Source organism: Monodelphis domestica, chromosome 2 (genome assembly GCF_027887165.1).
Source record: "Monodelphis domestica isolate mMonDom1 chromosome 2, mMonDom1.pri, whole genome shotgun sequence".
Classification (NCBI taxonomy): Eukaryota; Metazoa; Chordata; class Mammalia; order Didelphimorphia; family Didelphidae; genus Monodelphis; species Monodelphis domestica.
In genome coordinates, this window is record NC_077228.1 from 225,606,686 (window position 1) to 225,631,580 (window position 24,895).

The window sequence follows — 24,895 nt, forward strand, 5'->3', positions numbered from 1 at the left end:
GGATATTGTGATGTAACCTTCCACTGTTTTGCTTTTTTTTTCTTTTCCTTTTTTCAAAAAAACCCTTACCTTCCATCTTAGAATCAACACTATGTACTGGTTCCAAGGCAGAAAAGTGGTAAGGGCTAGGCAATGATGATTAAGTGACTTGTCCCGGGTCACATAGCTAGGAGATGTCTGAGGTCATATTTGAACCTCAGGTCATATTGAGGTCATATTTCTGGGCTTGGCTCTCAATCAGTGAGCCACCTATCTTCCCCTCTTCCAGTGTTCTTCCATGGATCAGTAAGAGTTCTCTCAATTTGCTTCTACATGGTGATGTTTGTATTCTTTTCTCAAGAGTGAATATTTGTTGATAGCTCCATCTTCTCTTCTATAGTTTTTATCAGAGCAACAACTGCAGATATTGATATGCTTTTGCATATTTTGTCATATAAATATACTTATGCATGATAGTTATAACTTTACTTACACTTCATGTTGGGATAAATTGTTTTCTTGTTGATTAATATTGTTATGGTCCATGGAAAGCCTAAGTTGGCATTTCAGGAGCATTAGGAAAGCAAAAATTACAATGAGATAGCAAAAAAGAATTTTTATTGAGTAGAGATAAGCTCATGTTTCCAGCAGGAAAGGGAAGCCCTGGTAGTACCCTGTGAAACAGAATCCTATGTCAGAGGATCTTATGGAATTCCATCTTAGATTGGATAGAAATTTTTGAAGAGCCTAATTAAAGTAATGTCTTTTCTGCAGCCTGCTCCTTGGCTTGTCGCCTAGATAGTTATGTAGATCTCCTAGCACTTGTTATAAAGAGGTTCTCTTGGTTGCCTAGGTTCAAGTTGTATTCTTCACCCAAAACATGCAAATATTGATAGTTCTGCTGAATGAATTCATATAGTGATTAGTATTATAGATGAAACTGAGAGTCCCTTTGTAAAAAAAGGATTTTTACTTTACATTTATGAAAAAGTTCTCCTAATTCCTACTCTTGACATAGCTATCAAACAGAAAATGTCTCATTCCCATCTCCTTTTAAAAATCATCTGATGTTTCAGCAATGTTTGTCATACATTGTTAGGCATAATTTGTGGAGTTTGCATTAAATGAAGATTTTCAGGCACCCCAGAGTCTTAAAGTCTGCCTCCTTCAGTTTTAAGTAGCTCCTCAACTTATCTAATTTCATCTTTCTGGTTTTAGTATTGAAGCTCTTATGTATGATTGTCATGCAATGGCTAGCAATCCACTGTTGTCTAACTTAAAGTTAAATAATGTGAAGCACTGAGATTAAAAAAAAAAACAACCCAATGAGAAATGCTTATCATTAACGGATGGGATTTGTTTCCATTTTTAGTATGATATAGTATTTGGCATGTAATGAAAATTCTTGTCACTTCAGTACATTTCATGTGTACTCATTCTTTTTCCTGCTTCAGTGCCATTTGAACCAAAGCAATTTGTCCACTTGTTTTGTCTTCTTACAATAACATGAAGCTGAACCACCCACTATACCATTCTCTGCATCAAATCGATAACCACAATGATTTCATGTGGGGTTAGCCTGCAATCCATCCCATTAACTGAAATGTTTCATCACACTGGTTGTGATGCTAATCGAAAGGGCAAATTAACCTGGGTTTCAGGATTCCTTTTAGGCCTTCTATAATGTTGACCAGAACACAAAGGGTTCCTGTTAGACATAATCCTAGATGGTATTCCATTACTTTGTGTTGCCTCACCTTTCATAATATGGAAAATGACATTGGCATTGAGGGTGCTATTGTTACTGTCATTGTTTGGTGTTTTTTGTTGTTAATATATAAAGTTATGTTAGTAGAACACAACCTCTGGCAGGACCTACTAAATTGGAAAGTCTTCTTGTACAGAACTTGCAGTGGACTATGTATCTGATGGGATTTAAAGAGGAATGGGTCAGTTTGGTGAAATTGGCCACCAGACATGAATTTATTTAGCCAAAAAAAAAATTCTTAGAAAAGCAAGCTGTACATTATCTTGACTGACTTAAGATTGAAAACACAAAGATAACTGTGCTTCTTAAATGACAAAGGGGCATGAAACTAGAGATATCTCTCATTTCAGAAGGTTTTATGACAAGAGGAAATCAGGAGGTAATAAACATCATATCTGGAGAAATGAACTAGCAACATGGTCCAGGATATTTTGAGAAAAAGCATACTTTTTTTCATGCAGAAAACTAAATTACACATTCTTTGGCAAATAATGCATATATGAATGGAATATAGAAGCTTTGCCAAAAATCATGCATTAGAATAAATTGAGGCTTACTTAAAGATGTGGAAATCTTTAATAACCTAATAATCTAATAACCAATTAAATGTTTCAATAGAATTGGATATAACTATTGGTTTCTATGGTATATAGCTAAGGAATGTGGTGTCTTTTGCTCAGAACAAAATGTTAATGAAATGATCAAAAGAAATTGGGTAAAGTGTTAAATTTCTATTTATGGTCTTTTTAGAGAGTTGTCAATAGTATCCAGCTTATAATATGATTGTCAAAAGAAGCCAGCTTTAATTTGTCATTTCAAACAGGAACAACTATTTGTTCAGTCAGAAAAAGAAATGTTTTGGACCGTCAGCTTGGTGTACAACGTTAGAACTGAGAAGCCAGGGAGTTGTACATTGGAGTAATACAGTCTCAGCACAACCTTATGACAGTTGCAATGGTCTATCATACTGTTAAGCAATTGACATTATATAAATGATAGCAGTCTAATTTAAGCGCCCCCCCCAACCCCCGCCCCAATAAAAGAATCTAGAAAGGTTAAAATTCCAGCCTTAACTCACCCAATTGCATATTTCAAATGGCAGCACAGTTAAAGGTTTAATCTGAAATATTTAGAAGAGATAAAAAGAGACATATTGCACTGGATGCTATTTGTGAATAAACTAGACTGTGTGGGTCAGGTATCCATTTGGAAGTTATACTACCTTTTCCAAAATATAAGGGTAGCTCCTACAATCACAAATGATACCTGATACCATGGATCATACAGGTCCATGACTTTGACAAGGAATAGGGATCATCGACAATTTAAAATATGCTCTTTTGGGCCTGGGCCAGGGAATGACTTAAAATGTTCTCTTAATTAGGTTTAGCACACCTGGACCATCATTTGACTAATTACATGTGAGAGAAATATGGGGAACCTCTGTTCCTTAACTGCTTAATTTTTTGGGACAGGTTTTCTACTTCAGATTAGGAATACATGACACTAAAATCAGATGAAAAGTGAAAATTTTATCCAATAATAATAATAATAACAAAAGAGTAGGAGGAAAAGGACACATCATATGTCTAATAGAAATTTGTTGTGTGTTATTTTAACTTAATTTTTTGAAAAAATATCTTAAAAAAGTTATGAATTCTTCTCCAATATTTATAAAAGATATATTCCCCTTCTCCAAATATTTGAATACTGGAAATCAAAAATAATGATCAATTTTTATAAACATTTGAAATTAAAAAAAACTGTTTAGATCATTTTTAAAAATTTAAATCCTTACCTTCCGTCTTGGAGTCAATACTGTGTATTGGCTCCAAGGCAGAAGAGTGGTAAAGGCTAGGCAATGGGGGTCAAGTGACTTGCCCAGGATCACACAGCTGGGAAGTGTCTGAGGCCAGATTTGAACCTAGGACCTCCCGTCTCTAGGGCTGGTTCTCAATCAACTGAGCTACCCAGCTGCCCCCTAGATCATTTTAAGAGCATATCATTTCCCAAATTGTAATGACTATCATAAAACATGCATTTGAAATATAAAATTATGGACTAATTTAATATTACTTCTCTTGGAATTTAACTTTTTTGGAGAAATGAGTTGGTTTGGTTGCTCTTAAAAGCTTAATTATATAATTTTCTAAAAGAAAAAGCCAAATCCCAAGTTTTCCAACATTATGTGTGTGTGTTTGTGTATAAATAAAAAGAAACTTTTTCTCAAAAAGATAATGTGGCCCGCCCTATGGCTACATTTGTTCCCCTTTGTCAACTGTTACTATCTTCCAGAATTCAGATATAATGAAAACAAAAGTTTCTGCTCATATTTTCTGAAAGCTAGCTACTACAATTGGTTTTTGTTTACTTCGTTTATTTTGACTAGAAAAAAATGATCTATTATCTTTATACCATCTTAATAAATGTCACTACACTAAAGATATGTGATTTAATTGGTGTGAAAATTCATTCCACCATTAGATTGCAACCCCATAGTAGATAAGTATTAAAGAGGTACCTTAAGTGCAGAGTGGTTAAGGGCTTTCTTTAAAATCACAGAGCTAATGTCAGAGGTAGAATTTGTAGATAAGCTCTTCTTGACTATAGGGCCATATTCTAGCTAACTGACTCTTTACTGCTTAACTCTCTCTCTTTAAAAATAAGCACATAAAATGGGTCTTAAATACAGTATATTTAATTCAAACTGCTACAAAATACTAATCTATCTAAGGTCCAGGAGACAGGATTCTTACATTTCCCTTGGGAATCTCTATCATTGATTCACCTTGAAATTAATAAATGGGTGGTAAATATTAAATAGTAACACATAAATAATGATTTAATGTCAAACATATTTTCCTTTCTCTTACAGGAAGAAATCATTGATATAAAGGCCTTTAGAGGTCATTTGAAGTTCAAGAAATTTAAGTGATTTGTTTAAGGTCACAGATAATAAATGTCAGAGGGAGGATCTGAACCTTGCTTTTCTGAAATTAGTGATTTTCCCACTGTATCACATTGCCATCTGAGTTACCAGCAGAGTTACTGATGTAGCTGAGAGTTGTTTTACATTTTAAATTTTACTGAAGAGCAGCCATAAAAATGAACAGAATGTGCTAAAATTCAGAAAAGCACAATATGATATCCAGAGCTTAAGACCATGGATGGAAGTTGTGTATCACCTCCCTTGTGAAATAAACTACAGCTTTGGCTGCTGAAGTGTACTGGCTTGTTTCACAAGATACCCAAAGTTATGAGCAGAGATAGTTAAAATAAGAAACTTTTATTTTGATTATTTGCATATCCAGTAAAAATAAGGGAACAATGAAATTGTCCCATGAAACACAGAAGGGAAGTTGTCTGGAATTAATTTTAACTGTCAAAAGCAGTCACTAATATTGAATTTTTTAAAAAATATTGCTTACCTGTGAGGATTTAGCAAATTTCTGACTGTATTCCTTCTCAATATGCTTCAACCTGCTATTGGCCTGAAAAACACAAATACACACATATACAAAAGGAAACCAGATTAGGTTAGCTGAAGAACGTGTCCAGACATTTCACTGCTGACCTAGATGCTTGGCATCTCCTTGATATGCCTATCACCAGGCAGTTGGGATCACTGCCAAGTACAACGCCCGTTTGTGGCAGCCACAAAAACCACAGGGCTTGCCTTTGATGTGTAGCCAACTATTAATCACTTAAAAGGCCCCCCCCAATTGTACCCTTGGTGCCAATTATTAGTAAAACATGCATATTCTGTGGATAGAAGGAGAAAAGGAGAGAGAATTAGACATACTATAAGTGTGAAAGAGAGAAAAAAATGAAAAAGGTGCAAATGGGAAAAGAAGGTATTAATATCAAGAGGAAAAAGGAAAGGAGATTCATAAAATTTTTGATGAGGAAGTTTAATAAACTTTCACTTTAGTTTAAAGATAAAAAGAAACCAAAATATTCAAATAATGGTAGAAATGTGACTCACTATGATTTAAGATTTATAAAGCAACAAAATGCCTAAATCAAATGAATAAGTGCTAGAACTGTGGATTATACAAGCTGCCACACCCTCCTCCCCAAAGTTTTCTTCCTCTGATTGTTATACTGTTATTGCACCATTCACTTTCTTCTTAGCATATAACTGAACAATTATTTATCTTTTATATCACTGACCCAAATTTTCCAAATAGGCTACAAAATGCTTGTAGGGAAAGATTGTATACTTTTTATTGTTATATTTTCAGAATATTTTAGAATAGTTCATTTCATGTTATATGTGCTTAGGTATTAGTCATTAACTCTTCTTCTGAAGTATCTACAGAGAAAAGCAAGGTATTTGGCTAAAAAAATCATGGGACACAAATCTTAGGAGAGTCAAAGCATCCATAATGCATATTTCAATTTAATTCAATTCACTTTACATAGTCAAAATGTAAAGTTATAAAAGCCCACAGAGGTCATGTAGGACAAATAATAAATGAAAAAAAAAATCCTCCATAGAATACCACCAAAGCAGTCACTCAACATTTGTTTCATGAATTTCAACAGAGAGGCAGCCATTATCTTTCTTTGACACCACTTTTCAGTTGAGAGTAGGTATAATTATAAGGAAATTTTTACTTATATCAAATTTAAAATGTGCCTTTTTGTAAATTTCATGCATTGTTCCTAGTTCTCTCCTTTGGGGGCTAGAAGAACACATTTAATCCTTCTTCACATGTTAGTCTTTCAAATATTTGGAGACAGCTATCTTGTCCTAAATCTTTTCTACGTGCTAAAAATGTCTAGATTTTTCAAAAGATCATTTAAGATATAATATTAAGGCCCTTAAACATTTTGTATTCCTTTCTCTGGACACTTTCAAGTGTAACAATTTATTTTCTAATATAACATCTAGAACTAAATAGACATGGTTGGTCCAGTGTAGAGAATAAAAAAGGTTATCACTTTCTTAGTGTTAGACACTGTGCTTCTCAAAGTAGTCCAAGATTGCATTGACTTACTTCTAAATTACTATTAAAAACAACAACAAGAAAAAAAATAACCCAACCTAATCTTCTGTCTTAAAATTGGTATGATAAGTATTTGCTCTGTAAGATTTAAAATGGTTGATGTCTTAAACTAGTGATTAAAATAGTGGAAGATATCAATTGTGATAGATATGAGTGTGAGTAAATTTGACTGCAAAAAATATGTTTCACTACAGTGTCTTGGTTTTAAATCAAATATAAGGTGGTCACCAGGAAAATATTCCCAATTATTCAAATACCCAAGTCAACTGGGTTTATAGAGATTTTAATTAATACAAATGTGGAATTAAAGAAAAGAGAGAAAGAGAGAAAAAAGGAAATAAGTATGAAGGGCCTTAAGCCAACATGGCCTAGACCTGAGTCTTAAGAGAGAGGGATCAGTCAGTCAGTCTTTTAACACTCACCACAAGGTCTGTCTAAGAAGGATTCTAGTGATACCAGGCCAGCTCCATTTCAGCTGACTTCACCAGAGAGGGTGAAGGGCCTCTCTTCAGAGCCTCCAGAGGGACAGTCCCCTCAGAGGGGCTCCAGTGAGATCTCCTTAGAGATTGTCCTCCAAGAGCTTCCCTTCTCCAGGGCCTCTCTCAAGAGATTCTTCCCAAGCAATCCTCATCAGAGATCCTCCAAAAGGATTTCCTTTCCAAAAGGATTCTGCTTCTTATGTAGGAGGTTTTTCTCCTATGTCACCTCCCCTAAGTCCTTACATCTACCAATCACTGTAGACGTTTTCCAAAGGACTGCCCATCTGAATTCTTGCTAAGTCGACAAATCTCCTCAGTAAGTCTGAACCAGAAAAAATGCTGCTGTGTCGACTAGTCTCCTCAGTAAGTCTGAACCAGTAAAAACACAGCTGAGTCAACTAATCTCATTAAGAGAAAACTTGCCCGACCCTTTTAGGTACCTAGCATCTCATTGTATCAATTCTAAAAAACAGGCATGGCTCAAAGAACTCCTTGCCTTATTATAAGCATGGGTCCAAGTACTTTCTTTGTTTAGCAAGGATTTTTATCCCCTAAAACAGTCTTAAGTATGGGTGGAGTAGAGGTCCTTCCCATAGCAAGGAGTTTTCTCATCAAAATGGGCAATGTTCCCAGTCCAAAGGGGAAATTTTTAACATTCACAAGTATGAGAAATTTCAAGGTTTACAGCTCTAAGGCATAACTGCAGTAAATGCTAGGCAACTGGGATTAAGTGACTTGCTCAGGGTGACACAGCTAGGAAATGTCCAGAGGCCAGATTTGAATTCAGGACTTCATCTACAGGCATAGCTTTTACTGCCACAGAGCAGCCCCCTTCTAAATTACTATTGACACATAATAAGCTGTAGGCTATTGAAATACTCAGATTTTCACTAGAGGAACTGGTCTCTAGCCTCCTTCACCTTGTTTTGTCAAACTGCTTTATTTTAACCTTTACTATTTACTGCCTTTTACATTTGTTTGCAATATCCCTTTGCTCTAATCCCTGGTCAATTTTTGTAAAAGTTCCATGTGGTGCTGAGAAATATGGATATCCTCTTAGCAGTCCTATTAGAAGTCTTCTAATTTCTCCAGAAATTTGTTCATTTCTACATTTCCCCTTTTATTTTTCTTTCTGCTAATTTATCCAAAACAGAGATGTCACTGAAATTTCCTTGTAGTTCAACTAGTATTTCCTTTATGAATTTAGCTAGAACATAAAAGTTTAACAATGACATTGGTTTGTTGTTGATGGTTCCATTCATCATGTAATTTCCTTGTTTATTTCTATTTACTTTGTGAATTTTTGCTTTGCCTTTGTCTCATAGCACAATTGCGATTCCGAATTCTTTGGATTTACTTGATAGATAATCAATTGTTCGATCTCATTTTTATTCTGTGTATTTCTTTGCTTTTTTAGCTGTGTTTCTTATAAGCAATAAATTTTGAAGGTATGATAAAAATGTTCAATTTGTCACTTTTTTCCTCTTTGAACTATTTAATGCATTCACATTTAAAGTTCCAAGAAGTATATATCTTTCTCTATTTGGTTTTAATAACTTTTTTCTGAATTAGAATTTTTGGTTGCTTTTCCTCTTAAAAGACAGTATTTCGTCTCTTCACTTATTTAACTTAATCTACTTTAAAATGATTATTTCTGTTCCCAAAGGATCTCTTTCTTTCACCCTTAAGAATTCCTCAATCCCTCAATTTGTCACTTGTCCTAATTTTGTATTTTTATGTTTCAATTCTTTTTTTCTTTCTATTTTTTGTTATACAATTGTTTCGCCTGTTTTCTTTATTAAATAAAGTATCTCCTATCACTCCATCAAATTTTTCTTTTTTTTTACTTTCTGCTCCTTTTTCTAAAAATAATTTCATTTTCTTCATAAATTCTCTTCCCTGTCTTTTCTAAACTTAAATTTCTGATTTATAGTTTTAAAATTTATTTATTCATTCTTTTGTTTCTGTTTCTCATGCAATAAAAGCTTCTAAAATACTTATTCTGAGTTCCCTCATAAATAATTTCTATGTTTTACCCTACTGATATTGCTCCCCTCCCTTTTTTATGTTATGACCCACTCTTTAAAATATTCATTCCTGGTGACTTCTGGTCAAGATGGTGGCTTAGAGGCAGCAAAAGTTCAGACCTCGGAAAACCTTTCCTTCCCGATCACAAACTGAATGACCCTAGGGCACTGAAATTCAAACTAAACAACAGGACAGACCCAGGGAACCCTCCTTCTGGACTCAGATCAAAAGGTATGCCCCCTGAAAGCCAGAATCCTAGATCACTTGAATCTAAGGGGAAGGTGGAAGGAAGGTCCCAGGACCCCTGCCCCCAACCCAGAGTGCTGAGCCCACAGCAGCAGCGGGATCCTCAGGACCTGCAAAATGGCCTCAGGGCTGGTTATTCTGAAGGACACACCTTGAAAGCAACCTGGGCCAGTCTTGGGGGCCCCCAACACAGATGGCAGGGAAACAGAGAGAGATGGGGGGAGCCTGTAGGCCCCTGGATGGGTCCTTCCATCTGAGCAGATTCCTGATTCAGGGCTCATTCAGTCCAACCCAGCTGAACCTAATCCCATCAGGAGCCCTCAGAGCTTCTGAAAGGACAGAAACCTTAGGGCCGGCAAAGGGGTTGCTCCGAAGGGCAAAGGGCTTACCTTGAAAGTAACCTGGCCCAACCTCAAGGCATCTAACACAGACTGCAGAGGAGGTTTTCCTTTGCTTCGGGGCTCATTCAGCCCAACCCAGCTGAACTTAATCCTATCAGGAGCCCTCAGAGCTCAGGGAGGCCATGATCCCTTCCCCCTTAGAGTGCAGGGTCTTCTGAAAGAACAGAAACCTCAGGGCCGGCAAAGGCATTGAGGTACCTTGCGGGCAGTGCTATGCCAGGCTCAGAGCATGGAAGTAAGGCAGTGGAGAAGCAACTGGAGGGAACTGAGAGAAGTAACACAGGAAATGCCAGCAGGCAGGGGAGGGCAGGCTCTGCGCTTCCCGGGGAAGACAGAACAGCTGCGGAGAAAGGACAATCTGCCTGGGGCTAAAGCCTCGGACCATCAGACAGATACACGTAGAGCCAGTCCTCCTCACTCAGATGGAGATGGCAAACAGTACAGAAGTACAAAAGCCTCCAAACACCAAGAAAAGCAAGAAGAAGGGGGTGACTTTGGACACATTTAATGGAGCAAAAATACAAAATACGGAGGAGATAGAAGAGGAAACACAAGCAAATGCTCTGAAACCCTCCAAAGGAAATGGAAACTCTCCACAAACTCTTGAAGAATTTAAATTGGAAATGATCAAAAAGATGGAAGCCTTCTGGCAGGAAAAGTGGGAAATAATGCAAAAGGAAATCAACAATCTGAAACACGAAAAAAGGCAACTACAGAAACAGTGTGACCAAACTGAAAAGGAAAACCAGGCTTTAAAAGTCAGAATCAGGCAACTGGAAGACAATGATCTTGCAAAAGAGCAAAAATTAATAAAGCAAAGCCAAAAGACCAAGAAATTAGAAGAGAACATAAAATATCTCACCTACAAGGTAATAGACCTGGAAAATAGAGGAAGGAGAGGCAGCTTGAGAATAATTGGCCTACCAGAAAAGCCAGAAATAAATAATAATCTCAACCTCATAATACAAGATATCATCAAAGAAAACTGCCCAGAGATTTGAGAACAAGGGGGCAATACAGGCATTGAAAGAGTTTACAGAACACCCTCTACACTAAATCCCGAAAAGACAACTCCCAGGAATGTAATTGCCAAATTCCAAAGCTTTTAAGCAAAAGAAAAAATCTTACAAGAAGCCAGAAAAAGACAATTTAGATATAAAGGAATGCCAACCAGGGTCACACAAGACTTTGCAATATCCACACTGAATGACCGTAAGGCATGGAACATGATTTTCAGAAAGGCAAGAGAGCTGGGTCTTCAACCAAGAATCAGCTACCCATCAAAACTGACTATATAGTTCCAGGGGAAAGTATGGGCATTCAACAAAATAGAAGATTTCCAAGTTTTTGCAAAGAAAAGATAAGAGCTTTGTGGAAAGTTCGATATCGAAAAACAAAGAGCATGGAATACCTGAAAAGGTAAATATGAAGGAAAGGGAAAAGGAGAAAACTGTTATCTTTTTCTTTTATGCAAACTCTCTTCTATAAGGACTACATTTATATCAATTTATATATATATATTAACATGTGGGGAAAATGTAATATGTAATTCTCAAAAATTATATGAATCATTAGAGTAGTAAGAAGAATCACGCATAGGGTACGTTTGGGGCATCAAGATGATATGGAGAAAGGGGGGGATAGAAAAGAAAAAGGGAGGGGGGAATCGTTGATGGTACTAAGATATACTCCAAGAAATAGGGGGGGAAAAACTAAATAGAATAATCTTTCTCACACAAAGATACACATGGGAAGGGGAGGGGAAGAAAACTCCTATAAGAAGGAGAGGAAGAGAGTTTTTACTTAAACCTTACTCTCAGTGAAATCAACTCTGAGAGGGAAGAGCATCCAGATCCATTGGGATCTTCAATTCTATCTTATCCAACAAGGTAAGGGAGAAGGGAAAACCAAGGGGGTTAGGGGGTAGTGAACACAAAAAGGAAGGGAAGGAGAGGGGAAGGGGAAGGGGAAAAAAAGGAGGGGCTAGAGCGGGAAACATATGAAGGGAGGGGACTAGGGGGACTGATTTAAAGCAAATTACTGGTTTAAAAGGTTATAGATAAAGAAGAAAGGTCAGAATTAGGGGAGGCTATCAAAATGCCAGGGAGTCCACAAGTGACAGTCATAACTTTGAAAGTGAATGGGATGAACTCACCCATAAAATGTAGACGAATAGCAGAATGGATTAGAATCCAAAATTCTACTATATTTATTCTTCAAGAAACACATATGAGGCATGTAGACACACACAAGGTCAAAACTAAAGGATAGAGTAAGACCTTCTGGGCCTCAACTGACAGAGAGAAGGCAGGAGTTGCAATCATGATATCTGACAAAGCCAAAGCAAAAATAGACTTGATTAAAAGGGATAGGGAAGGTAATTATATTTTGTTAAAAGGGACTTTAGACAATGAGGAAATATCACTAATCAACATGTATGCACCAAATAGTATAGCACCCAAATTTCTGATGAAGAAACTAGGAGAATTGAAGGAAGAAATAGACAGTAAAACCATATTAGTGGGAGACTTAAACCAACCATTATCAAATTGAGATAAATCAAATAAAAAAATAAATAAGGAAGAGGTAAAAAACGTGAATTAAATCTTAGAAAAATTAGAGTTAATAGACATATGGAGAAAAATAAATAGGGATAAAAAGGAATACACCTTCTTCTCAGCACCACATGGCACAGTCACAAAGATTGACCATACACTAGGTCACAGAAACTTGGCATACAAATGCAGAAAAGCAGAAATAATAAATGCAGCCTTTTCAGATCATAAGGCAATAAAAATAATGATCAGTAAGGGTACATGGAGAACCAAATCAAAAATTAATTGGAAATTAAACAATATGATATTCCAAAATCAGTTAGTCAGAGAACAAATCATAGAAACAATTAATAATTTCATTGAAGAAAATGACAATGGCAAGATATCCTTTCAAACCGTATGGGATACAGCCAAAGCAGTAATCAGAGGTAAATTCATATCCCTGTGTGCATATATTAACAAACTAGGGAGTGCAGAGATCAATCAATTGGAAATGAAAATAAAAAAAAAACTTGAAAGTGAACAAATTAAAAACCCCCTGAAGAAAACCAAACTAGAGATCCTAAAAATTAAGGGAGAAATTAATAAAATTGAAAGTGATAGAAATATTAAACTAATAAATAAGACTAGAAGCTGGTACTTTGAAAAAAACAAACAAAATAGCCAAAGTACTGGTCAATCAAATTAAAAAAAGGAAAGAAGAAAAGCAAATTAACAGCATCAAAGATGAAAAGTGGGACAGCACCTCCAATGAAGGGGAAATTAAGGCAATCATTAAAAATTACTGTGCCCAATTATATGGCAATAAATACACTAATCTAGATGATATGGATGAATATATACAAAAATATAAACTGCCTAGCCTAACGGAAGAAGAAATAGATTTCTTAAATAATCCCATATCAGAAAAAGAAATCCAACAGGCCATCAAAGAACTCCCTAAGAAAAAGTCCCCAGGGCCTGATGGATTCACCAGTGAATTCTATCAAACATTCAAAGAACAGCTAATCCCAATACTATACAAACTATTTGACATAATAAGCAAAGAGGGAGCTCTACCAAATTCATTTTATGACACAAACATGGTACTGATTCCAAAACCAGGCAGGTCAGAAACAGAGAAAGAAAATTATAGACCGACCAATCTCCCTAATGAATATAGATGCAAAAATCTTAAATAGGATACTAGCAAAAAGATTCCAGCAAGTGATCAGAAGGGTCTTCCACCATGATCAAGTAGGATTTATACCAGGGATACAGGGCTGGTACAATATTTGGAAAACCATTCACATAATTGACCATATCAACAAGCAAACCAACAAAAATCACATGATTATTTCAATAGATGCAGAAAAAGCCTTTGATAAAACACAACACCCATTCCTATTAAAAACACTAGAAAGCATAGGAATAGAAGGGTTGTTCCTAAAAATAATAAAAAGTATATATCTAAAACCATCAGCTAATATCATCTGCAATGGGGATAAACTAGACGCATTCCCAATAAGATCAGGAGTGAAACAAGGATGCCCATTATCACCTCTATTATTTGACATTGTACTAGAAACACTAGCAGGAGAAATTAGAGAAGAAAAAGAAATTGAAGGCATCAAAATAGGCAAGGAGGAGACCAAGTTATCACTCTTTGCAAATGACATGATGGTCTATTTAAAGAATCCTAGAGATTCAACCAAAAAACTAATTGAAATAATCAACAACTTTAGCAAAGTTGCAGGATACAAAATAAACCCGCATAAGTCATCAGCATTTCTATATATTTCCAACACAGCTCAGCAGCAAGAACTAGAAAGAGGAATCCCATTCAAAATCACCTTAGACAAAATAAAATACCTAGGAATCTATCTCCCGAGACAAATACAGGAACTATATGAACACAACTACAAAACACTCTCCACACAACTAAAACTAGACTTGATCAATTGGAAAAACATTAATTGCTCATAGGTAGGACGAGCCAATATAATAAAAATGAACATCCTACCCAAACTTATTTATCTATTTAGTGCCATACCCATTGAACTTCCAAAAAAAATTCTTTACTGATTTAGAAAAAACCACAACAAAGTTCATTTGGAAGAACAAAGGATCAAGGATATCCACGGAAATAATGAAAAAAAAAATACAAAGGAAGGGGGCCTTGCCGTCCCAGATCTCAAACTATATTACAAAGCAGCAGTCATCAAAACAATTTTGTACTGGCTAAGAGACAGAATGGAGGATCAGTGGAATAGACTTGGGGCAAGTAACCTCTGCAAGACAGTATATGATAAACCCAAAGATCCCAGCTTTTGGACAATAATCCACTATTCGATAAAAACTGCTGGGAAAATTAGAAGGCAGTGTGGGAGAGAATAGGTTTGGATCAACACCTCACACCCTACACCAAGATAAATTCAAAATGGGTGAATGACTTGAACATAAAGAAGGAAACTATAAGTAGATTAGGCAAACACAGAATAGTATACATGTCAGACCTTTGGGAAGGGAAAGACTTTAAAACCAAGCAAGACTTAGCATCACAAAATGTAAAATAAATAATTTTGACTACATCAAATTAAAACGCTTTTGTACAAACAAAACCAATGTAACTAAAATCAGAAGGGAAGCAACAAATTGGGAAACAATCTTCATAAAAACCTCGTACAATGGTTTAATTACTCAAATTTACAAAGAGCTAAATCAATTGTACAAAAAATCAAGCCATTCTCCAATAGATAAATTGGCATGGGACATGAATAGGCAGTTTTCAGATAAAGAAATCAAAACTATTAATAAGCACATGAAGAAGTGTTCTAAATCTCTTATAATCAGAGAGATGCAAATCAAAATAACTCTGAGGTATCACCTCACAGGTAACAGATTGGCTAATATGACAGCTATGGAAAGTAATGAATGCTGGAGGGGATGCGGCAAAGTAGGGACACTAATTCATTGCTGGTGGAGTTGTGAATTGTTGCAACCATTCTGGAGGGCAATTTGGAACTATGCCCAAAGGGCGATAAAAGACTGTCTGCCCTTTGATCCAGCCATAGCACTGCTGGGCTTGTACCCCAAAGAGATAATAAGGAAAAAGACTTGTACAAAAATATTCATAGCTGCGCTCTTTGAGGTGGCCAAAAATTGGAAAATGAGGGGATATCCTTCAATTGGAGAATGGCTGAACAAATTGTGGTATATGTTGGTGATGGAATACTATTGTGCTAAAAGGAATAATAAAGTGGAGGAATTCCATGGAGACTGGAATAACCTCCAGGAAGTGATGCAGAGTGAAAGGAGCAGAACCAGGAAAACATTGTACACAGAGACTGATGCACTGTGGTACAATCAAATGTAATGAACTTCTCCATTAGTGTCAATGCAATGTCCCTGAACAATCTGCAGGGATCTAGGAGAAAAAACACTATCCACAAGCAGAGGACAAACTGTGGGAGTAAAAACACCGAGGAAAAGCAACTGCTTGACTACAGGAGTTAAGGGGACATGTCTGAGGTGAGACTCTAAATGAACACTCTAATGCAAATACCAACAACATGGAAATGGGTTTGAATCAAGCACACATGTGAAACCCAGTGGAATCGTGCATTGACTATGGGGAAGGGGGCAGGAAAAGAAAATGATCTTTGTGTCCAATGAACAATGTTTCGAAATGACCAAATAAAATATTGTTTAAAAAATATTAATTCCTCCAGCAGATAGAGTTCCTCACAATAGAAATTCTCCTTGTCCCTGGTTATTATGGTCTATTTATAGTCTCTGACATGATACTTTTTCCCCCATTTGTGATGAAATGTCCTTCTAGGTCTAAGTTCTCTTCTCTTCATGTTCTCTAGATGTCAAACCCCGCTCCCCTTTCCCCCTCCAAGGAGCTCTGTTTCCCCTTCCCCCAAAGCAGGACTCTGTCCATGAAGGCAACAGAGGAAGTGATCCACATACAAAATCCCTTCTGTTTATACCGATTTTAAGGTTCTCATCTCCCATTGTAGAATGCCTTTCTTCCCACTGAGTATTCCTGTGTCTCCTACTAAGATTCTATAGGATCCACTACCATCAATGAATCAATATATTCCCTTTTCTGCTCCGTTCATCCATTCTCTTGTAGCCTTTCTTCTTCCTCAGAGAATGTAAGAATTCCTTTCCCTTCACTGTTTACCACTGATTTGTTACACATATTTCCCCTCTATCTTTTTTTCTCCCCTTCTCTTTTATGTGCTTTCTCATCTTGCTGTTTAATCCGACAAAAACAGTGATTCACTTACAGGCAGTGTGTTTCAAGATATAGTCCATGATGTTTTCCATCTTCACTATCATTTCTTCCTTTTAAATTCTGCTTTCATCTTTTGGTCCTTGTGGTTATTTTGTTGTTATTTAACTGCATAGTTTTCTCCCTCTTTCTAGCTTTTGTTGTTCATTTCTTTTTCAGTTGTGTTTGACTTTTTATGACCCCATTTGGGGTTTCCTTGGCAAAGATTTGGTTGCGGTTTGCCATTTCCTTCTTCAACTCATTTTACAGATAAGGAAACTGAAACAGGGTTAGTGTTAGATAACTTGCTTAGGGTCACAGAACTAATTAAGTGTCTAAGTCCATATTTGAATTCATGAAGCTGAATCTTTCTGCAGGGATTGCATAAATAGCATGTAATATTATGTAATATTATATTGTGCTTTAAGACTTTCAAAGGCCAGTGGTTTTTCAGTTGTGTCTGATTCTTTGTGACCTCATTTGGAGTTTTCTTGGCAAAGATATTAGAGGGTTTGCCATTGTCTTCTCCAGCTCATTTTACAGATGAAGAAACTAAGGCAAACAGGGTTATGTGACTTGGTCAGTCACACAGATACTGTTTTTTAGGCCAAATTTAAACTGAGGAAGAGGAGCTTCCTGACTCTAGGCTTGATCTCTATCTACTGAACCACCTAGTTACCCTAGGTTTTCTAGTTTTTAATTTTCCTTTTAATAATGTCTAGAAATGAGTTAGTTTATTTTGTATACTTCATAGTATTCTAGTATCATTTATCTAGTTCAATATTGCAACAATATGTTCTGGGTTTTTGGGTAGGAATGCTTCAGATCTTTCCCTTTTTTGAATATTCATCTTTTCATTAATGATTGGACTCAAATTTCTAGAGTATGTACCGTGGGTTGCTCTTCAGAACACATTAATCTTTTCCCTTTTGTGGTTTCTGATGGGTATAGAACATTCTTATGTTATTCAAATTTTCAAATAGGCTTTTCTCCTGGTTAGTTGCAGAATTTGTTGACTGACACTGGAATTATTCAGTTTAATCATGATGTATCTTGGAGTTTATAGCATACATTCCTCTACAACTCCTTTTCCTTTTTGGAGGATTCTTTTGATTGATATTTTGTTTTCTGTGGTCAGGAGTTAAGGGCTTCTTTTATTTTAATTTTTTTTTGCATTGGGAAATTCAAAATTTTTTAAATTTTTTATTCTCTTCCAACTCTTAGTCTTTTGTTTCTTTGAAGCAATTCACCACTATATATTTGAGATTTTTATTCTGTGTCAATTATTTCTGCTACGTAGGACATAAGTTCTGCTTTCAAATTTTATTTCTCTCTAGAATCACTGAAACATCCTTCTGTAGTTCTATACTCTCTTGGGAATCTAAAAGTTTTCTGCCTTATCAGGTGTTGGTTTATTTTCCTTTGTCTTTCAATTTTTATTCAAAGGTGTTTGGACTTGCTTTGGAGCCATCTCTCCTTTAGTATCTTCCATAATAATATATATGCATGAGCTTGAAGTTTTTTAAAAGACTGTTTTTTTCCTCCTGAAATATTTAGTAATTAAATGATTTTTTTTTTTTTGGTGGTGGGGGGTGCTTATATATGTGGCTTATTTTTTGACTTCTTTCCCTTTGACAGTAGATCCTTCAAGGTTGGACTTTGAGGCTGCCTCAGACTCCCAGTTTGAGGAGACTTTTTCAATGATCTCAGCCCCTGCCCCAAGTAACATCTGGGCCTCACATCCAGCCCCAGATGGATATTCAGGCTTGGAGTAACCCTGACACTGGCAAGTGTTATATATCTGAAAGAAACTGATTCCTTCCCTTATTATTATGTTGTCTGGGTAAGCATTGTTTGCAGGACATCACATTGCTTTCCTAGGCAAAGAATGTTTTCTAATACTTCTTCCTTTTCATGGGATAAAGAGATGGGCACAAGTGAGTTGTGAGGTGTGCTGGCAGAGACTGCAGCAGCAGTACCAAGGAAATTACTGAGTGGATCTCAGAGCACAAAGCCCATGAGTTCCACTGTTACCCAAGCAGAGTGTATGGGTATTGGGGGATCACAGTTTAGCCTTTTCTGTTGTTAATTCATCAGATTATTGCCGCATAAAACTTCTTAGTATCTTGACTTCTGTTGACAGTTGCAATTACTTTATCTCTTATGAATAATTCCTTTTAAAATTAATATGAACAAAGTTAAAGAAAGGATTACAGATTCCTTGTATAATGCATACATGCAGTAGGAAAGGAAACAGAAAATAGAGAAATATTGAAGATTAGAGAGGGAGAATGTATCTAGGGACAAGAAATCAGAGGAGATAGTATCAAGGTACATGTAGAAAGGTTAAACCTTGATGAGAACTGGCTTTCATCAGAGCCTGGAGAAGATTGGGGATTGAGATGGGAAGAAGCAAGAGATTAATTACATTGTCACACAACCCAACAGATCTAGGTGTAGTATATTATCAGTGAAGTCAAATGCTGCAGATAAGTTGAGACGGTCATCAGATGTGATGATTAAGAGATCATTGGTAACTAGACAGAATAGTTTCAGGTGAGTCAAGATGTTGGAAGCCAGATTGCAGTGGATTGAAAAATGACAGAAGATGAGATAGATTAGGAGACAGCTTTTAGTAGGAATCTAGCTACAGAAGGGAGAAGATATAGGTCAATATCTAGAAGGAAAGATACAGTATGATGTAAGGAGAGGGGAGGCTTAGGCATATTTTTAAGAAGAAAGTTGGAGACTTCCAGTCAAGATGGCGGCTTAGAGAAAGCTAAAGTTCAGATCTCCGGAAAACCCTTCCCGACCGATCTCAAACTATAAGCTCCTAAGGCACCGAAATTCAAAACGATCAACAGCATAGACCCTTGGAATCCTCCTCCTGGACCTGGACCTGGATCAAAAGGTACAGCCCACCTCAAAAGCCAGAACCCGAGAACACTCGGACCTAAGGGGTAGGAGCGCAGAGTCCAAGGCTCCGGGAAGCCGCAGCCCTGCCCCCCTCAGAGAGCAGGGTCATCTGAAACAACAGCAACCCTCAGGGCCGGCAAGACAGCCTCACCAGCTGGATCCTGCTATCCAAGTCTCAGTGAAAGTCACTGCCCTCGGAGCTCCAGGAAGCCGCGGCCCCTTCCCCCGCAGAGAACATGGTCCTCTGAAACAACAGCAACCCTCAGGGCCAACAAAACAGCCTCATGGACAGCTATTCTGAAGACAACTTCTGGAAAGCAACCTTACCCAGTCTAGTCGAGGGGGCACGTTAGCAGCAGGGAAACAGAGAGAGCCGGGGGAGAGTGTGGCCCCCTGGTCCAACCCTTCCATTCCAGTTCCAGTGAAAGTCATTGTCTTAAGGCATACTCAGTTTAACCCAGAGAAAGCTCATAGAACCGACAATCTGCCCAGGACTAAAGCCTCTGAACACCAGACATAGATAAGAAAAGCTAATCCTCCCCATTCAGAGATGGCAAACTCCACAGAAGCACAGAAGCCCCCAAATCCCAAGAAAAATAAGAAGAAAGGGGCGACTTTGGACACATTCTACGGAGCCAAAATACAAAATACAGAGGAGATAGAAGACGATACACAAGAAAATGCTCCGAAACCTTCCAAAGGAAATGGAAACTCTCCACAAACCCATGAAGAATTTGAATCAGAAATGACCAAAAAGATGGAAGCCTTCTTGGAGGAAAAGTGGGAAATAATGCAAAAGAAATTCATGCATCTACAAAACCTGTGTGACCAAACTGAAAAGGAAAACCAGGCTTTAAAGGCCAGAATCAGGCAACTGGAAGACAACAATCATGTAAAAGAGCAAGAATTAATAAAGCAAAGCCAAAATACCAAGAAATTAGAAGAGAACATAAAATATCTCACCAACAAGGTGACAGATCTGGAAAATAGAGGGAGAAGAGATAATTTTAGAATAATTGGACTTCCAGAAAAGCCAGAAATAAACACCAAACTCGACATTGTGATACAAGATATAATCAAAGAAAATTGCCCAGATATTCTAGAACAAGGGGGTAATACAGCCACTGACAGAGCTCACAGAACACCTTCTACACTAAACCCCCAAAAGACAACTCCCAGGAATGTAATTGACAAATTCCAAAGCTATCAAACAAAAGAAAAAATCCTACAGGAAGCCAGAAAAAGACAATTTATATATAAAGGAATGCCAATCAGGGTCACACAAGACCTTGCAAGTTCTACTCTGAATGATCGTAAGGCATGGAACATGATCTCCAGAAAGGCAAGAGAGCTGGGTCTTCAACCAAGAATCAGCTACACAGCAAAACTGACTATATACTTCCAAGGGAAAGTATGGGCATTCAACAAAATAGAAGACTTCCAACTTTTTGCAAAGAAAAGACCAGAGCTCTGTGGAAAGTTTGATACCGAAAAACAAAGAGCAAGGAATACCTGAAAAGGTAAATATTAAGGAAAGGGGAAAGGAGAAAAATGTTATCTTCTTTTACTCAAACTCTCTTCTATAAGGACTACATTTATATCAATCTATGTATACTAACATTGGGGGGAAAATGTATAAATAGGCGGTAAAGACCAAATAGAATAATCTTTCTCACACAAAGATTCACATGGGAAGGGGAGGGGAAGAAAACTCCTATAAGAAGGAGAGGAAGAGAGGGTTTTTTACTTAAACCTTAATCTCAGGGAAATCAACTCTGAGAGGGAAAAACACCCAGATCCATTGCGATCTTGAATTCTATCTTACCCAACAAGGGTAGGGAGAAGGGAAAACCAAGGGAGGGAGGGGGAGAGGAAAAACAAAAAGTGAGGGAAAGAGAGGGGGGCCGGGGAGGGAACAAAAAGGGAGGGACTAAAAAGGGAAACATCAAAGGAGGGGAGACAAGGGGGACTGATTCAAAGTAAATCACTGGACTAAAAGGTAGAGCCGAAGAAGAAAAGGTTAGAATTAGGGAAGGATGTCAAAATGCCAGGGAGTCCACAAATGACAATCATAACTTTGAACGTGAATGGGATGAACTCACCCATAAAACGTAGACGAATAGCAGAATGGATTAGAATCCAAAACCCTACCATATGTTGTCTTCAAGAAACATATATGAGGCGGGTTGACACCCACAAGGTTAGAATTAAAGGATGAAGTAAGACCTTCTGGGTCTCAACTGACAGAAAGAAGGCAGGAGTGGTAATCATGATATCTGATAAAGCCAAAGCAAAAATAGACCTGATCAAAAGGGATAGGGAAGGTAATTATATTTTGTTAAAAGGGACTTTAGACAATGAGGAAATATCATTAATCAACACGTATGCACCAAATAATATAGCACCCAAATTTCTAATGGAGAAACTAGGAGAATTAAAGGAAGAAATAGACAGTAAAACCATATTAGTGGGAGACTTAAACCAACCATTATCAAATTTAGATAAATCAAATCAAAAAATAAATAAGAGGTAAAAGAAGTGAATGAAATCTTAGAAAAATTAGAATTAATAGACATATGGAGAAAAATAAATAGGGATAAAAAGGAATACACCTTCTTCTCAGCACTACATGGCACATTCACAAAAATTGACCATACATTAGGTCACAGAAACATAGCACACAAATGCAGAAAAGCAGAAATAATGAATGCAGCCTTCTCAGATCACTAGGCAATAAAAATAATGATTTTTTTTACATGGAAAGCCAAATCTAAAAACAATTGGAAATTAAACAATATGATACTCCAAAATCGTTTAGTTAAAGAAGAAATCATAGAAAGAATTAATAATTTCATCGAGGAAAATGACAATGGCGAGACATCCTTTCAAACCTTTTGGGATGCAGCCAAAGCGGTAATCAGAGGTAAATTCATATCCCTGAATGCTTATATTAACAAATTAGGGAGAGCAGAGATCAATCAATTGGAAATGCAAATGAAAAAACTCGAAACAGATCAAATTAAAACCCCCCAGCAGAAAACCAAACTAGAAATCCTAAAAATTAAGGGAGAAATTAATAAAATCAAAAGTGATAGAACTATTGATTTAATAAATAAGACAAGAGGTTGGTACTTTGAAAAAGCAAACAAAATAGACAAAGTACTGGTCAATCTAATTAAAAAAAGGAAGGAAGAAAAGCAAATTAACAGCATTAAAGATGAAAAGGGGGACAGCACCTCCGATGAAGAGGAAATTAAGGCAATCATTAGAAATTACTTTGCCCAATTATATGGCAATAAATACACCAATTTAGGGGATATGGATGAATATATACAAAAATACAAACTGCCTAGACTAACAGAAGAGGAAATAGAATTCTTAAATAATCCCATATCAGAAAATGAAATCCAACAAGCCATCAAAGAACTTCCTAAGGAAAAATCCCCAGGGCCTGATGGATTCACCAGTGAATTCTATCAAACATTCAGAGAACAGTTAATTCCAATACTATACAAACTATTTGACATAATAAGCAAAGAGGGAGTTCTACCAAACTCCTTTTATGACACAAACATGGTACTGATTCCAAAACCAGGCAGGTCAAAAACAGAGAAAGAAAACTATAGACCAATCTCCCTAATGAATATAGATGCAAAAATCTTAAATAGGATACTAGCAAAAAGACTCCAGCAAGTGATCAGAAGGATCATTCACCATGATCAAGTAGGATTTATACCAGGGATGCAGGGCTGGTTCAATATTAGGAAAACCATCCACATAATTAACCACATCAACAAGCAAACTAGCAAGAACCACATGATTATCTCAATAGACGCAGAAAAAGCATTTGATAAAATACAACACCCATTCCTATTAAAAACACTAGAAAGCATAGGAATAGAAGGGTCATTCCTAAAAATAATAAACAGTATATATCTAAAACCATCAGCTAATATCATCTGCAATGGGGATAAACTAGATGCATTCCCAATAAGATCAGGAGTGAAACAAGGATGCCCATTATCACCTCTACTATTTGATATTGTACTAGAAACACTAGCAGGAGAAATTAGAGAAGAAAAAGAAATTGAAGGCATCAAAATAGGCAAGGAGGAGACCAAGTTATCACTCTTTGCAAATGACATGATGGCCTATTTAAAGAATCCTAGAGATTCAACCAAAAAGCTAATTGAAATAATCAACAACTTTAGCAAAGTTGCAGGATACAAAATAAACCCACATAAATCATCAGCTTTTCTATATATCTCCAACACAGCTCAGCAGCAAGAACTAGAAAGAGAAATCCCATTCAAAATCACCTTAGACAAAATAAAATACCTGGGAATCTATCTCCCGAGACAAACACAGGAACTATATGAACACAACTACAAAACACTCGCCACACAACTAAAACTAGACTTGAGCAATTGGAAAAACATTAACTGCTCATGGATAGGACGAGCCAATATAATAAAAATGACCATCCTACCCAAACTTATTTATCTATTTAGTGCCATATCCATAGAAAAAACCATAACAAAGTTCATTTGGAAGAACAAAAGATCAAGGATATCCAGGGAAATCATGAAAAAAACCACATATGATGGGGGCCTTGCAGTCCCTGACCTTAAACTATATTACAAAGCAGCAGTCATCAAAACAATTTGGTACTGGCTAAGAAACAGACAGGAAGATCAGTGGAATAGACTGGGGGAAAGCGACCTCAGCAAGACAGTATACGATAAACCCAAAGATCCCAGCTTTTGGGACAAAAATCCACTATTCGATAAAAACTGTTGGGAAAATTGGAAGACAGTGTGGGAGAGACTAGGAATAGATCAACACCTCACACCCTACACCAAGATAAATTCAAAATGGGTGAGTGACTTAAACATAAAGAAGGAAACCATAAGTAAATTGGGTAAACACAGAATAGTATACATGTCAGACCTTTGGGAGGGGAAAAGACTTTAAAACCAAGCAAGACATAGAAAGAATCACAAAATGTAAAATAAATAATTTTGACTACATCAAATTAAAAAGCTTTTGCACAAACAAAACTAATGTAACTAAAATCATAAGGGAAACAACAAACTGGGAAAAAATCTTCATAGAAACCTCTGACAAAGGTTTAATTACTCATTTTTATAAAGAGCTAAATCAACTGTACATAAAATCAAGCCATTCTCCAGTTGATAAATGGGCAAGAGACATGGATAGGCAGTTCTCAGATAAAGAAATCAAAACTAT

The 24,895-nt window shown here is 36.6% G+C and overlaps 1 protein-coding gene across 7 annotated transcripts in view; it reads right to left on the reverse strand.

Annotated features, from left to right (window-relative positions):
• The window catches only part of CEP112 (centrosomal protein 112), a 595,424-nt gene that overhangs the window by 164,178 nt on the left and 406,351 nt on the right, over window positions 1-24,895 (reverse strand). For 3 of the 7 annotated variants that reach the window (XM_056817267.1, XM_007482762.3, XM_056817266.1), the window contains 2 exons: window positions 5,176-5,238; window positions 2,826-2,867 (listed from right to left, as the gene is read on the reverse strand). The exons of 1 other annotated variant lie outside the window; for it this stretch is intronic. In XM_056817267.1, coding sequence (XP_056673245.1) covers window positions 2,826-2,867; window positions 5,176-5,238 — 105 coding nt within the window. The remainder of the gene's footprint in view (window positions 1-2,825; window positions 2,868-5,175; window positions 5,239-24,895) is intronic. 3 more of the 7 variants (XM_056817268.1, XM_016430687.2, XM_016430686.2) reach the window with 1 other exon arrangement.